Source organism: Orcinus orca, chromosome 1 (assembly GCF_937001465.1).
Source record: "Orcinus orca chromosome 1, mOrcOrc1.1, whole genome shotgun sequence".
NCBI lineage: Eukaryota > Metazoa > Chordata > Mammalia > Artiodactyla > Delphinidae > Orcinus > Orcinus orca.
In genome coordinates this window covers 125,795,033-125,811,685 of record NC_064559.1, presented here as the reverse complement: position 1 = coordinate 125,811,685, position 16,653 = coordinate 125,795,033, and the positions used below count along the sequence as shown (strand labels likewise).

The window sequence follows — 16,653 nt, the reverse complement described above, 5'->3', positions numbered from 1 at the left end:
ATGTGATTCCGGACATATTTTTAAATTTCGTATTTAACTATACAACTTTGAATTAAGAAAAAATAACAGATAATCAAATATGTAATCCAAGGTCTTCTGCCAAAATGGCCCTAGACAGCTCTTTTAACTTACTGTTTCTTTTTCACAGTAGTTTTTACTGTTTTTTTTTTACAGTAGTTCTTACTGTTTCTGAGCACGTTAGATACAGTGTTGACTCTAAACAATTAAAAACCTGTTTTCAAAATGATGCACGTTTATTTTAGAATATTTGGAAATACAGCAACTCAGACAGGAAAATATTAAACTCAACAGCAATCCCAACACCTGGAATAACTTCTGTTAACATTTTTGTATAGCTTCTAAGTTCATGAGTGCACGCATATGGTGAGTGCACTATTTCTCACTTTTTCTCTCCTACCCTCTGATCCCCCTCTGTCATACACACACATAAATAAACGTACATGCATTAGAATCTAGTTGAATACAAATTTTATAAGCTAATATTTTCTCTTAATACCATACTGGGAATCTTTTTCCAAGTTACTATATATTCTTCTAATATATTAATCACTTTATTGTATTCTAGTATATGGATAGACTTTATTGTATCCTATTGTAGGTATATACCATAATTTGTTTCACTAAACTTTTGTTGCAAGACATTTATTGTCTCCATGTTTTTGTGTGTCTGATCAACTCAACTGTAATTTGTCCTCTATTCCTTGGTCTAAATCATGCCTAATATACATATATTTTCTAGCATTTATATCTTGTTTTCTAAATACCAGTCTCCTCTAAAAGAAACCAGAGCTCCTTGGAGAAATGTCTGATTCCATGACTGGGGCAGGGAAAATATAACATAAATCTGAAACATCTTGCTATGCCAGAAAATAAAGTGCTCAAGGAATAATGAAGACATGTCAAAAACACACAGATGCCAGCTTTAAGGAGCTCCTACTAGGCAAATTTTGGACACTTAGAACATCAAAATAAATTATATTAATGGATTATAACCCATTGAGTAAAATAGGATTCTGAGTCTATACTCATATAATTAATTGGCTTAAATAAATACTCTTCATCCTCCTTAGTAGGAAACCTACTGATAATATGAAAATTGAAAAATTAAAAAAAAAAGAAAATATATGTTATTTTGAAATAAGGAAGGTAACAAGGAACAAAAATAGCTAATAGAGTTCTGAATTTGCTTCTGAGGAGCATGAACTGGTAATAGCAATAGTGGAGCATGTGATGCTGCTTTTTTAATTTGTTTCATTTTATTTTAAGCCTTGTCAGATGATTTGACTTTTGAAAACTATAAATATACTTTTTATTTTGAAATAATTGCAAACTTGGAGAAGTGTTGCAAGAATACCACAAAGAATCTAGATTTCCCAGTTATTACCATTTCACAACATTTGTTTTCTCTGTGTGTGTGCAAGTTGAGTAAATTAGAGACATGTTTTATTACTCCTAATTAAATCTGTGTATATTTTTTGAAAACAAGGACACTGTCCTGCGTAATCACAGTATAAGTATGCAAATCAGGAAATTAATATTGACATAATACTATATTCTAATCCACAGACCCTTTCAAAATTTTCAGTTGTCCCAATAATATCATTTAGAGAGAAAAAACAAAGGCTCTTCTCCTTTGGAACAGAATCCAATCCAAGATCATATGTTGCTTTGGCTCTTGGGTCTCTTTGGTCTGCATCAGTCTGGAACAGTTCCTCATCTTCCTTTTCCTTCATGGTATTGGCATGTTTGAAACTGTTTTATAGGCAATGTCTCCTTCCTTCTAACATATACATATGTTTTTCCCCCCATTATCTTAATATAACTGTATCACCATGTTTAGTTAAATTCAGTATTAAGAACAATTTATTTTTATTCACAGTTAAGCCATGTAATGAACTATGATTACATTTTTCATACTTGTACCTTTTGTTTTCTTTAGAGTTCATCATTCATTCATTCCTTTATTTTAGGCCCTCCCTTTCTCCCTCTCTTGTTTTCTCTGCCTCTTGGCTTTTTTGCACCAATTCATCTACAAAATCTAATATAGCATGCTTCCTTTCATTATGCTTAAATGTATCAGGTATTCTGTCAGCCTCCCTCCCTCCCCACTTCCCTCCTCCCTTCCTTCCTTTCTCCCTCCCTCCCTCCTTCCCTCATTCTCTTTCCCTTTTTCCTTTGCTCTTTCTCTTTCCTTCCTCCCTCTCTTCCTTTATTCTTTCCCTCTTCATCTCCTTGCCCCCCGGAGTCTTTCTGCTGTAGTCTGTATAGGTTGTTCTCTAAGTCTGTTCTTTCACTGTCATCCAAGGAATTTCCTTTAGTTCTCTTCTATGTTGAATCTCTTACTTTCAGATATATTTCTTCTTTCTTGGTATATGCCCTTATTTTGGAAAAGTGAAGAGTTTTCCAAAGAATGTGTAAGAATGGGTACATGGAAAGTCAGTTTTTGAAATCTTTCCTATCTGAAATGGCTTCATTCTACCTGTATACTTGAATGACAGTTTGGCTATGTATATAATTCTAGGTAGGAAATATTTTCCTCTAAAAATTTTGAAGATACTATTTTATTATCATTTAGTTTCCAGTGTTACCACTGAGAAATCTGAAGCCATTCCTATTGTATTTTACCTGTTTATAGTCTCTCTGGAAGCTTTTAGGAATTGAAAATCCCCACTGTTATGAAATGGCATGGTGATAGATGCTTGTAGGGATACTACCCACCCCACTACTGTCCTCTTCATTTTGAGGAGGCCTGCTAGGCCCTGTCAACCTGGAAATATTTCAATTCAGAGGACATTTTCCTTCTTCATTTTCTGGAATTCTGTTCATTCAGGTACTATCTACCTGGATCCTCTAATTTTTAAAAATACTTCTCTCTCCTTTTCCATCCCATGTTCTTTTGGTTCAGCTTAGTTCTCAAGTTAAATCTTTTGAACTTCCGCTTGAGTTTTTATCCTTCCATCATATTTCAACTTTCACGAGTCTCCTTTTTTATTGGTTTTCCTGTTGTTCTCTGAATTTTTTTGAAAAATAACACCTGTTTTATTCATGAATTTGATATCATTCTTATCGCTAATGAGTTCATCTATTTTTAAAGCATTATATTCTCTATTCTGTCTGCTTCATGTATTCTCTTTGTTTCTTTATTTGTGAATCTTTCACATCAGAGGCTTTCCACATGTTGAGATGTTCGGTAGTTCCCGCACCAGGTACTGACAAGCTGAGTAGACATTCAACATCTTGCTGCCCACGTTCTTGGGGCCAAATGAGGGGAAAGGGCTGGATATCGTTTCCTTTAGTATGTAGGACTTTCCCGTGATATCTGTATTTTCATAGGGCCTCTCTCTCCCTCCATCCTGCCTGGTGCTCTTGAGTTCAGAGACACTCCAGAAAGCAAATTTCCAGGTTTTTTGCAAAATTGGGGAAGAAAAGTCACCTGATTGCATGGGGTAGGTGAGGGAATCTGAGGTACTAACTCCTTTTTTGTTTTATGAGCTTTTCAACCAATCCTCTGGTTTAACTCTTCCAGCATTCTATGTCCACAGGTTCCTGGCACCTCTAATTCTTGAGTGTTGCTGTGATCCTGTGTCATAAATGTGCCTTCTTTTTCCTGGTCTACCATTCTCTCCTACATTTACTCTAGCTGTTTCTGCACTGCTTTTCAGTTACCACTCAACCATCAGTTTCCAAAACAGTAGTTAACTTTGTTTGCTTAGTCTCTTCTTTTTACCTTGAGGGTTTATGCCTTTTTATGACTTTTTGTCTTGTTCTGTCTTTGTTTCTTTACTGTCATTTTTAAAGTGGGATTTTGAGAAGAAGCAGAGATAAAAATACATATTCCATATACCTTATTTAAGCAGGAGTCCAGTTATCCTTTTTGTTCTTGACATATTTGATTAGTATTTGTCGTGCCTAAGAAAAAGAGGATTTTAACTTTTTATTCCTTATAGATATTAATTTTTGATTGTTTTATTCCTAGGATGCCTCATTGATGGACATGAATTCCTTCAGCCCTGTGATGCCAACATCCCCTTTATCAATGATAAACCAAGTCAAGTTTGAAGATGAGCCAGATTTGAAAGATCTTTTCATTACAGTTGATGAACCTGAAAGCCATGTTACTACAATTGAAACATTCATTACTTATAGGATTATTACTAAGGTAAGTATTTAATGAACATTTTCTTGAATATAGTTGCTTTTTTGAACTTTTGGAACTGCTTCTTGTTCACTTTGACACTCAACTTAGAGAATCTTAACTGAATTGACTTCTAGTTTTTCAGCCATTTTGAGTAAGACATTGCATCTTATCTGTCCTTCACTTGTTCTATATGAATTCAAATTAACCTGAGTACCAGTCACTTGTATTTTAGCAGTTGTGCTTATTAAAATAGGAACATTTTAGGTTTTTAGTTTAAAAATTATAAAGAAATATATTTGGAAAAGAAGAGCCTCAGTTTGCTAATAAAGAAAACAACTAGTTAAAAACATGATACAATATTTTGTGTTCACATTTCTTCTGAAGATTCCAAAAAAATAATTTCATTTGTTTTCCAAATAAGAGCAAATGGCCACTTTATCTTATATCAATATATGAAACACTGTTAGTTGTTTAATGATGCAAGGACAGATCTAGAATCTGAGTCTCCTGACTCCTAGGACAAGGCTCTGCAAAAAGACAGTTTACTCTGAAAAAGTAAAGAAAAACAAATAGTATAATCTTTTTTTAAAGTCCTTTGTGTAATAGCAGCCTTCAAGAATTCTATTTATAAGTTATAATATTTTGTTGATGAAGCCTCACTCTACATCTCTTGTAGTGCATCCCTTTTGTAGCTGCAAAGCTTTTGGACCCTGTTCATATAATCACTTCTTCCAGTGCAGCCTCCACACTGCTGCTAATTATGTTGCATAAAGATGTATATATCTGATCTCTTTACTCAGATTCTTAAGATCCTTCCCTGGCTCCTCACTTCCTACAGAACAAAGTGCAGACTCCTTTGTATGATATATAGAGAACTTCTCAGTCTGGGGCCAGCGTACCATATATGACTCACCTCTTACTCCCGACTTGTAACACCCCTGCTCTCCACTTGCATAGAACTACCTCTTTTATCTGAATATTCTAGGCTATTTCTTGCTCTCATGATTTTGCATATGCTTTTTCTTCTGTCTGGTATGCCCTTCCCACTTTCAGACAGAAGAGTTACTGTTTGTTTTTCAAGATATAATTCAAAATGATGCCCACCACCTCTGCCCCACGTGCTGAGTCCTCTTTCTTCTGTTTGCTCACAGTGTTCTAACTGAACTCTTAAAGAATGTAAGATACCACAGTCAGTGTAGCAAAGAAATCAAAAGCCTATATTTAGTCCTTCTAAGCCTCAGGGTTTTTTGTTTTTTAATTTATAAGACTGAAATGATAATAGAACCTGGTTCTGTAGAGTTGCTGTAAGAATTAAGTTAGGATAACTAATCAATGTAAAACACTTAGCAAAGTGCCTAACATATAATAAGTATTCAGTAATTGACACCTACCTGTGTGTAGGTCACTAACTGTGTGTTTATTTGTATTTATTCCCAATGAGTCTGTGAGCTTCTCAAGGAAGGTAATTGTATCTTAAGTTATCCATAATTCTAAACACAATCCTTGGGATATAGCAAGTTAGCAATTTAACCTTTCGGTGAGTGAGTGAGTGAAGAAATTTATAGTATCATAGTCATATCAAGATGCTGTAGAGCAAGACAGCATGGAGTTGAATCTTGATCGCCCCCCTTCCTTGCTATTTAATTAACCTCTCTATGCTTAGTTTCCTCATTTGTAAATTAGATAACAGTACTAACCTCGTATGGTCTTTGTGAATATTTAGTGTGTTAATACAGACACACTGCTAAGAATAGAGCCAGATTTCTCCTGTTACTACTGTTATAATCATCCATTTTCATTACCCTTTCTAGCAAAGATTTTGTGAAACTGAATTATTTTCCCCTCATTTGTTTCTTTCAGAAAGACATTTTATAAAACACCCTATGGATTTCATTCTAATCATAGACATACAGTTCTTATGAGTTATCCATATTACATCATATTTTAAATGTACTGCTCTTGTAGTAGTAGTAGTAATAGTGATAGTGATAATATTATAGTGTGTTAAACTAACTTTTATTGTGGGACTAATTTGTGCCAGGCAATGTTCTAATCACTTTATATGTTTTAACTCATCTGAAGCTCACAACAATCTGGATCTTATGATTTACCCTCATTTTGTGAATGAGCCCACTGAAACTCAAAACTTGCCAAAGGTTATACAACACAGTCATTGGCACACAGTACCCGTGTGCCACGAGTACTGAAGCCCATGTGCCTAGAGGCCATGCTCCACAAGAGAAGCCATTGCAATGAGAAGCCTGCACACCGCAGCAAAAAGTAGACCCCGCTCACCGCAACTAGAGAAAGCCCGCGCGCAGCAATGAAGACCCAATGCAGCCAAACATAAATAAATAAATAAATAAATATTAAAAAAATTTTACATTCATGGACACCAAGATTATAAGGATAAATGCAGAAGCAGCTTCAAGATGGCGGAGGAGTAAGATGTGCAGATCACCTTCCTCCTCAGAAATACATCTACATGTGGAACAACTCCTACAGAACACCTACTGAATGCTGGCAGAAGACCTCAGAACTCCCAAAAGGCAAGAAACTCCCCACGTACCTGGGTAGGGCAAAATTAAAAAGAAAAAACAGAGACAAAAGAATAGGGACGGGACCTGCACCAGTGGGAGGGAGCTGTGAAGGAGGAAAAGTTTCCACTTTCCACACTAGGGAGGCCCTTTGCAGGCGGAGACTGCCGGTGGCGGAGGGGGGATGCTTTGGAGCCATGGAGGAGAGTGCAGCCACAGGGGTGCAGAGGGCAAAGCAGAGAGATTCCCACACAGAGGATCGGTGCCGACCAGCACTCACCAGCCCGAGAGGCTTGTCTGTTCACCCGCTGGGGTGGGCAGGCACTGGGAGCTGAGGCTCAGGCTTCGAAGGTCAGATCCCAGGGAGAGGACTGGGGTTGGCTGCGTGAACACAGCCTGAAGGGGGCTAGTGCGCCCCAGCTAGCCCAGAGGGAGTCCGGGAAAAGGTCTGGAGCTGTCGAAGAGGCAGGAGACTTTTTCTTGCCTCTTTGTTTCCTGGTGCATGAGGAGAGGGGATTAAGAGCACTGCCTAAACGAGCTCCAGAGATGGGCACAAGCCACAGCTAACAACGCGGACCCCAGAGACAGGCATGAGATGCTAAGTCTGCTGCTGCAGCCACCAAGAAGCCTGTGTGCAAGCACAGGTCACTATCCACACCTCCCCTCCCGGGAGCCTGTGCAGCCCGCCACTGGCAGGGTCCCGTGACTCAGGGACAACTTCCCTGGGAGAACACATGGCACCTCAGGCTGTTGTAGTGTTACACTGGCCTCTGCCACCGCAGGCTCACCCCACACTCTGTACCCCTCCCTGCCCCTGTCCTGAGTGAGCCAGAGTCCATGAATCAGCTGCTTCTTTAACTCTGTCCTGTCTGAGCGAAGAACAGACACCCTTAGGTGACCTACACGCAGAGACGGGGCCAAATCCAAAACTGAACCCCAGGAGCTGTGAGAACAAAGAAGAGAAAGGGAAATCTCTCCCAGCAGCCTCAGGAGCAGCAGACTAAATCTCCACAATCAACTGGGTGTACCGTGCGTCTGTGGAATACCTGAGTAGACAACAAATTATCCCAAATTGAGGAGGTGGACTTTGGGAGCAACGATATATATATATATATTTTTTTCCATTTTTCTCTTTTTGTGAGTGTGTATGTGTATGTTTCTGTATGTGATTTTGTCTGGATAGCTTTGCTTTTACCATTTGTCCTAGGATTCTGTCTGTACGTTTTTTGTTTGTTTGGTTTTTTTAGTATCGTTTTTAGCTCCTGTTATCATTGGTAGATTTGTTTTTTGCTTTGGTTCCTCTCCTCTTTCTTCTTTTTTTATTACTTTAAAAAATTTTTTAAATTATTATTTATTTTAATAACTTTCTTATTTTATTTTATTTCATTTTATCTTCTTTCTTTCTTTCTTTTTTTTTCTCCCTTTTATTCTGAGCCATGTGGATGACAGGCTTTTGGTGCTCCAGCCAGGCATCAGGACTCTGCCTCTGAGGTGGAAGAGACAAGTTCAGGACACTGGTCCACAAGAGACCTCCCAGCTCCACGTAATATCAAACAGTGAAAATCTCCCAGAGATCTCCATCTCAACACCAAGACCCAGCTCCACTCAACGACCAGCAAGCTACGGTGCTGGACACCCTATGCCAAACAACTAGCAAGACAGGAAAACAACCCCACCCATTAGCAGAGAGGCTGCCTAAAATATTAAGGCCACAGACAGCCCAAAACACACCACCAGACGTGGACCTGTCCACCAGAATGACAAGATCCAGCCTCATCCACCAGAACACAGGCACTAGCCCCCTCCACCAGGAAGCCTACACAACCCACTGAACCAACCTTAGTCACTAGGGGCAAAACCCCAAAACAACAGGAACTACAAACCTGCAGCCTGTGAAAAGGAGACACCAAACATAGTAAGTTAAGCAAAATGAGAAGACAGAGAAACGCACAGCAGATGAAGGAGCAAGGCAAAAACCCACCGGACCAAACAAATGAAGAGGAAATAGGCAGTCTACCTGAAAAAGAATTCAGAATAATGATCATAAAGATGAACCAAAATCTTGGAAATAGAATGGAGAAAATACAAGAAACGTTTAACAAAGACCTAGAAGAACTAAAGAGCAAACAAACAGTATGAACAACACAATAAATGAAATTAAAAATTCTCTGAAGGGATCAATAGCAGAATAACTGAGGCAGAGGAACGGATAAATGACCTGGAAGATAAAATAGTGGAAATAACTACTGCAGAGCAGAATAAAGAAAAAAGAATGAAAAGAATTGAGGAAAGTCTCAGAGACCTCTGGGACAACATTAAGCACACCAACATTTGAATTATAGGGGTCCCAGAAGAAAAAGAGAAAAAATAAGGGACTGAGAAAATATTTGAAGAGATTATAGTTGAAAACTTCCCTAATATGGTAAAGGAAATAGTTAATCAAGTCCAGGAAGCACAGAGAATCCCATACAGGATAAATCCAAGGAGAAACATGCCAAGACACATATTAAGCAAACTATCAAAAATTAAATACAGCAAGGGAAAACCAACAAATAACTCAGAAGGGAATCCCCATAAGGTTAACAGCTGATCTTTCAGCAGAAACTCTTCAAGCCAGAAGGGAGTGGAAGGACATATTTAAAGTGATGAAGGGGAAAAACCTACAACCAAGATTACTCTACCCAGCAAGTATCTCATTCAGATTTGACAGAGAAATTAAAACCTTTACAGAGAAGCAAAACTTAAGAGGGTTCAGCACCACCAAACCAGCTTTACAACAAATGCTAAAGGAACTTCTGTAGGCAGGAAACACGAGAGAAGGAAAAGACCTACCATAACAAACCCAAAACAATTAAGAAAATGGTAATAGGAACATACATATCAATAACCACCTTAAATGTAAATGGATTAAATGCTCCAACCAAAAGACATAGACTGGATGAATGGATAAAAAACAAGACACGTATATACGCTGTCCACAAGAGACCCACTTCAGACCTAGGGACACATACAGACTGAGGGTGAGGGGATGGAAAAAGATATTCCATGCAAATGGAAATCAAAAGAAAGCTGGAGTAGCAATTCTCATATCAGACAAAATAGACTTTAAAAAAAAGACTATTACAATAGATAGGAAGCATACTACATAATGATCAAGGGATCAATCCAAGAAGAAGATAAAACAATTGTAAATATTTATGCACCCAACATAGGAGCACCTCAATACATAAGGAAAATACTAACAGCCATAAAAGGGGAAATTGACAGTAACACAATCATAGTAGGAGACTTTAACACCCCTGTTTCACCAATGGACAGATCATCCAAAATGAAAATAAATAAGGAAACACAAGCTTTAAATGATACATTAAACAAGATGGACTTAATTGATATTTATAGGACATTCCATCCAAACACAGCAGAATATTTCTTCTCAAGTGCTCATGGAACATTCTCCAGGATAGGTCATATCTTGGGTCACAAATCAAGCCTTGGTAAATTTAAGAAAATTTAAATTGTATCAAGTATCTTTTCCAACCACAACACTATCAGACTAGATATCAGTTACAGGAAAAAATCTGTAAAAACTACAAACACATTGAGGCTAAACAGTACACTACTTAATAACCATGAGATCACTGAAGAAATCAAAAAATACCTAGAAACAAATGACAATGAAAACACGATGACCCAAAACCTATGGGATGCAGCAAAAGCAGCTCTAAGAGGGAAGTTTATAGCAATACAATCCTACCTTAAGAAACAAGAAACATCTCAAATAAAGAAGCTATTCTTACACCTAAAGCAATTAGAGAAAGAAGAACAAAAAATCCCTAAAGTTAGCAGAAGGAAAGAAATCATAAAGATCAGATGAGAAATAAATGAAAAAGAAATGAAGGAAATGATAGCAAAGATCAATAAAACTAAAAGCTGATTCTTTGAGAACATAAACAAAATTGATAAATCATTAGCCAGACTCATTAAGAAAAAAAGGGAGAAGACTCAGATCAATAGAATTAGAAATGAAAATGGAGATGTAACAACTGACACTGCAGAAATACAAAGGATCATGAGAGATTACTACAAGCAACTATATGCCAATAAAATGGACAACCTGGAAGAAATGGAAATATCTTAGAAACGCACAACCTTCTGAGACTGAACCAGGAAGAAATAGAAAATATGAACAGACCAATCACAAGCACTGAAGTTGAAACTGTGATTTAAAATCTTCCAACAAACAAAAGCCCAGGACCAGATGGCTTCACAGGTGAATTCTATCAAACATTTAGAGAAGAGTTAACACGTATCCTTCTCAAACTCTTCCAAAATATAGCAGAGGGAGGAAGACTCCCAAACTCATTCTACGAGGCCACCATCACTCTGATACCAAAAACAGACAAAGATGTCACAAAGAAAGAAAACTGTAGGCTAATATCACTGATGAACATAGATGCAAAAATCCTCAACAGAATACTGGCAAACAGAATCCAAGAGCACATTAAAAGGATCATACACCATGATGAAGTGGGGTTTCTCCCAGCAATGCAAGGATTCTTCAGTATACGTAAATCAATCGATGTGATACACCATATTAACAAATTGAAGGAGAAAAACCATATGATCATCTCAGTAAATGCAGACAAAGCTTTTGACAAAATTCAATACCCATTTATGATAAAAACCCTCCAGAAAGTAGTCATAGAGGGAACTTACCTCAACATAATAAAGGCCATATATGACAAACCCACGGCCAGCATCATCCTCAGTGGTGAAAAACTAAAACCATTTTCACTAAGATCAGGAACAAGACAAGGTTGCCCACTCTCACCACTATTATTCAAAATAGTTTTGGAAGTCTTAGCCATAGCAATCAGAGAAGAAAAAGAAATAAAAGGAATCCAAATCGGAAAAGAAGTAAAGCTGTCTCTGTTTTCAGATGACATGATACTACACATAGAGACTCCTAAAGATGCTACCAGAAAACTACTAGAGCTAATCAATGAATTTGGTAAAGTAGCAGGATACAAAATTAATGCACAGAAATCTCTTCCATTCCTATACACTAATGATGAAAAATCTGAGGGTAAAATTAAGAAAACACTCCCGGGCTTCCCTGGTGGCGCAGTGGTTGAGAGTCCGCCTGCCGATGCAGGGGACATGGGTGTATGCCCCGGTCCAGAAGGATCCCACATGCTGCGGAGTGGCTAGGCCCGTAAGCTATGGCCACTGAGCTTGCGGGTCTTGAGCCTGTGCTCCACAATGGGAGAGGCCACAACAGTGAGAGGCCTGCGTACCGCAAAAAGAAGAAAAAAAAAAGAAAACACTCCCATTTGCCACTGCAGCAAAAAGAATAAAATACCTAGGAATAAACGTACCTTAGGAGAGAAAAGACCTATATGTAGAAAGTATAAGACACTGATGAAAGAAATTAAAGATGATACAAACAGATGGAGAGATATACCATGTTCTTGGATTGGAAGAATCAACATTGTGAAAATGACTCTACTACCCAAAGCAGTGTACAGATTCAATGCAATCCCTATCAAACTACCACTGGCATTTTTCACAGAACTAGAACAAAAAATTTCACAATTTGAATGGAAACACAAAAGACCCCAAATAGCCAAAGCAATCTTGAGAAAGAAAAATGAAGCTGCAGGAATCAGGCTCCTTGACTTCAGACTATACTACAAAGCTACAGTAATCAAGACAGTGTGGTACTGGCACAAAAACAGAAATATAGATCAGTGGAACAGGATAGGAAGCCCAGAGATAAACCCACGCACATATGGTCACCTTATCTTTGATAAAGGAGGCAAGAATATGCAGTGGAGAAAAGACAGCCTCTTCAATAAGTGTTTCTGGGAAAACTGGAAAGGTAAATGTAAAAGAATGAAATTAGAACATGCCCTAACACCATACACAAAAATAAACTCAAAATGGATTAAAGACCTAAATGTAAGGCTAGACACTATAAAACTCATAGAGGAAAACATAGGCAGAACACTCTATGACATGAATCACAGCAAGATCCTTTTTGACCCACCTCCTAGAGAAATGGAAATAAAAACAAAAATAAATAAATGGGACCTAATGAAACTTAAAAGCTTTTGCACAGCAAAGGAAACCATAAATAAGATGAAAAGACAACCCTCAGAATGGTAGAAAATACTTGCAAATGAAGCAACTGACAAAGGATTCATCTCCAAAATATACAAGCAGCTCATGCAGCTCAATATCAAAAAAACAAACAACCCAATCCAAAAATGGGCAGAAGACCTAAATAGATATTTCTCCAAAGAAGGTATCCAGATTGCCAACAAACGCGTGAAAGAATGCTCAACATCATTAATCAGTATAGAAATGCAAATCAAAACTACAATGAGATATCATCTCCCACCGGTCAGAATGGCCATCATCAAAAAATCTACAAACAATAAATGCTGGAGAGGATGTGGAGAAAAGGAAACCCTCTTGAACTGTTGGTGGGAATGTAAATTGATACAGGCACTGTGGAGAACAGTATGGAGTTTCCTTAAATAACTAAAAATAGAACTGCCATACAACCCAGCAATCCCACTACTGGGCATATACCCTGAGAAAACCATAATTCAAAGAGAGTCGTGTACCACAATGTTCATTGCAGCTCTGTTTACAATAGCCAGGACATGGAAGCGTCCATTGACAGATGAATGGATAAAGAAGATGTGGCACATATATACAATGGAATATTACTCAGCCATAAAAGGAACGAATTTGAGTTATTTGTAGTGAGGTGGATGGACATAGGGTCTGTCATACAGAGTGAAATACGTCAGAAAGAGAAAAACAAATAGCATATGCTAACACATATCTATGGAATCTAAAAAACAAACAAAAAACAATGGTCATGAAGAACCTAGGGGCAAGACTGGAATAAAGATGCAGACCTGCTGGAGAGTGAACTTGAGGATATGGGGAGGGGGAAGGGTAAGCTGCCACAAAGTGAGAGAGTGGCGTGGACATATATACACTACCAAATGTAAAATAGATAGCTAGTGGGAAGCAGCCACATAGCACAGGGAGATCAGCTCAGTGCTTTGTGACCACCTAGAAGGGTGGGATAGGGAGGGTGGGAGGGAGGGAGATGCAGGAGGGAAGAGGTATGGGGATATATGTATATTTATAACTGATACACTTTGTTATAAAGTAGAAACTAACACACCATTGTAAAGCAATTATACTCCAATAAAGATGTTAAAAATAATAATAAAATAAAAAATAAAGATACACATTCATAAAAAAGAAGGATAAATGCACATGCTCATATACCTACATGTACACTGGCAATCTCCTACTTAGAAATACTTAAGGGTGACCCGATTGTAAATAATTATATCAGGAAGCCCACATTCCTGGCATCTGTTCCCCTTATGGGAAATTATCCTTTATTCTCCAGGTTAGAATATCTGAGGTGAGTGCTCTAAAGTACTTTCTGTTTCAGAGATTAGAGATTTGCCTTGACCTAGGACATGTAGCAGTAAGAACTCAGAGGTTTAATAAGGGTCTGTCCTCTCACATCCTCATCATGAAGACAAACTCATCAATGCCTGCCAGTGTGTAGTTGTGGGTTAAAGTGTATTCTTGATTCTGAGATTCATTTTCCCTCAAAAACAATTTTCTAAATCCTCCAATTTAGAGTAACTGTTTGCCCTTGACCAAAGGTCAGTATTTGTTAAATAAATGCATTTTGAGGTATAGATCACATGAGTCCATTAGTCCTAAACTTCAAGTATGCAAGCTCTTATGGTCAGACATGAAACACCATTTACAATTTACTTTCCATGGGAAACTGTATTCTAGATTAGAAGATAGAGATAAAACTTCCAAACAGTAGGAATAACAGCGTTTGATGATAAATTTCCAACTTAGAAAGAACTTGTGTTCTAAAAAGTTATTTTGGAGCAGAAATAATATATAACTTATAACCCTTTAGAAGCCCAATGAAGTCTTAGAGTAGGAAGAAAGAATGCACTGTCCTTAAGATTTGTACTTATCCTCTGTTTTCTTCTGTTATTGTAGTATGTTAGGGAACTCCTCTTTTAAGTCAGTGGCAGGGTGATGAGGACAGAATCAACCAATTATTTGACTTGATTTTATATCTTTCTGTTCCTGGAATTTATACAAGTTACTTTTGTGTTTACTTGAAGTTTTGGGAATTCTTGAAGACATGTAAAGCTCTATCTTACTTTAACTTCCCAGTGTTTGAGTGTTCTTATTGTTAGTTATGCCATTTTATTTTCTTGGAAATGGGTAGTGAACCTATACATATGTGCCAGGTATGAGAAGGTATCAGTAAGTGTTGTTTAATGAGTGACTCTAAACATGTTTTGTGTGCATATGTATGTATGCATGTTTATGTATTTGCATATATATATACACATACCAACTTGTATATATATTTGTTAAACTGTGTTTCTACTAGATTTAGTTTGCCTATTTTTACCATTTCTACAACTTGTACCATTTGGCATAATAGTTAGATTTTGTAGTGTTTTTTGAACATGTAGTTCCTTAGACTTCCGCATCTCATTTACCTCCACTTTTTCCCGCTAAAAAGGGAATGTTTTGCTAAGATATATTTTATGATATTCTAAACATTCATTTTAAAAGAATAAACTTTGTCAAGTATAGCTTTTGTGAGCCTTATTTTATGACAATTAAGATTGCATCTTATTTTGACTTGAACTGCTTAATTTTACAATTGTGTTCGTCTGTGTGGGTGATTGATATTTCTGGTGAATGTGAAATATGTAATGTGTTATTTATTCCATGTTTACTTCTCCAGGAAAATCTCAAACTTAATATTACTGTGTATAATATTTTTAAAAAAATTATATAAATGACTTTTTTTCTTATGATAGGTGAGGGCGCATTATCTAAGCTATTTTTGTATCTGGCTTGGGATTCAGGTAATAGAAGTGAGGTTGATATTTTACCCATGTTCTTCTTGTCATGTGTGTTGGAATAGATTTTTAGTTTGTTAAGAACAGATATTTTAATGTATTTGCTTAGTTTTTAGGAGTTTAGGCATATAGCTCAGAATTCCTTGAGAAATGATAGGAAGATTTTCTTTTCACATTAAATTTCCATTAATGACATTTTTAAAAAGCAATAAAATCACTCTGTATAATGTTAGAATTTTCAAATACTAAAAGCAAATTTTATCAAAGCAATTCATTTGAGCAAATTCCAGGAAAACATTTTTTTCTCAGTTATGTTCAGGTTATTTTCCAAGTTGCAAAAATAGGACTTTCCTCAAATTCTGAATTCTGATCATCTTGAAAAATGAAATATATTTGAAACCTAAATTCAGAACACACTTTCTTGTTAGCAAGAAAGTCATGCCAAAGATAATAGTAGTTAAAATCTTGTGGAAGACAGATGGTTGCTCTAAGACAGATTTTTTCAGTTTGGATTTTAAATTTGAGCATGATGTTTGCTTTCTTTCTGGGAATACTGGAAAGTTTGCTTTGTTTCATCTGCTACATGAATTGATGTCTGCAAAAAAAAAAAAAAAAAGACAGGCTGACAAACACTGAATAATTAGAATTTGTTAGTTTTTCTTAGAGACCCATTTATTTCAGAATGTCTAAAATAACATTAGGCAAATGTCTTCTGTCTTATATTGCATGTGCTGTTATTTTCTCCTACTTTCTTCAGACGTCTCGTGGGGAATTTGACTCCAGTGAATTTGAAGTTAGGAGACGTTATCAAGATTTCCTTTGGTTGAAAGAAAGACTTGAAGAAGCACACCCCACTCTGATTATTCCAGTAAGTTTACATTTTTTTTTTCACAGAATAACTGCCATTTTGTCTTGTGAATCGTTAGAATGCCTAACACCCAATTTCAGACCTTTTAATTCAGTATAATTCATTTATCTTAGGAACATTTGTTTTTAAACTTTTCAATCT

The 16,653-nt window shown here is 36.9% G+C and overlaps 1 protein-coding gene across 5 annotated transcripts in view; it reads left to right on the top strand.

Annotated features, from left to right (window-relative positions):
• Positions 1 to 16,653, top strand: part of SNX7 (sorting nexin 7) — a 98,273-nt gene that overhangs the window by 20,740 nt on the left and 60,880 nt on the right. For 3 of the 5 annotated variants that reach the window (XM_033433462.2, XM_033433435.2, XM_033433455.2), the window contains exons 2-4: positions 3,998 to 4,180; positions 15,603 to 15,650; positions 16,402 to 16,512. In XM_033433462.2, coding sequence (XP_033289353.2) covers positions 3,998 to 4,180; positions 15,603 to 15,650; positions 16,402 to 16,512 — 342 coding nt within the window. The remainder of the gene's footprint in view (positions 1 to 3,997; positions 4,181 to 15,602; positions 15,651 to 16,401; positions 16,513 to 16,653) is intronic. The other 2 variants (XM_004263064.3, XM_004263063.3) reach the window with 1 other exon arrangement.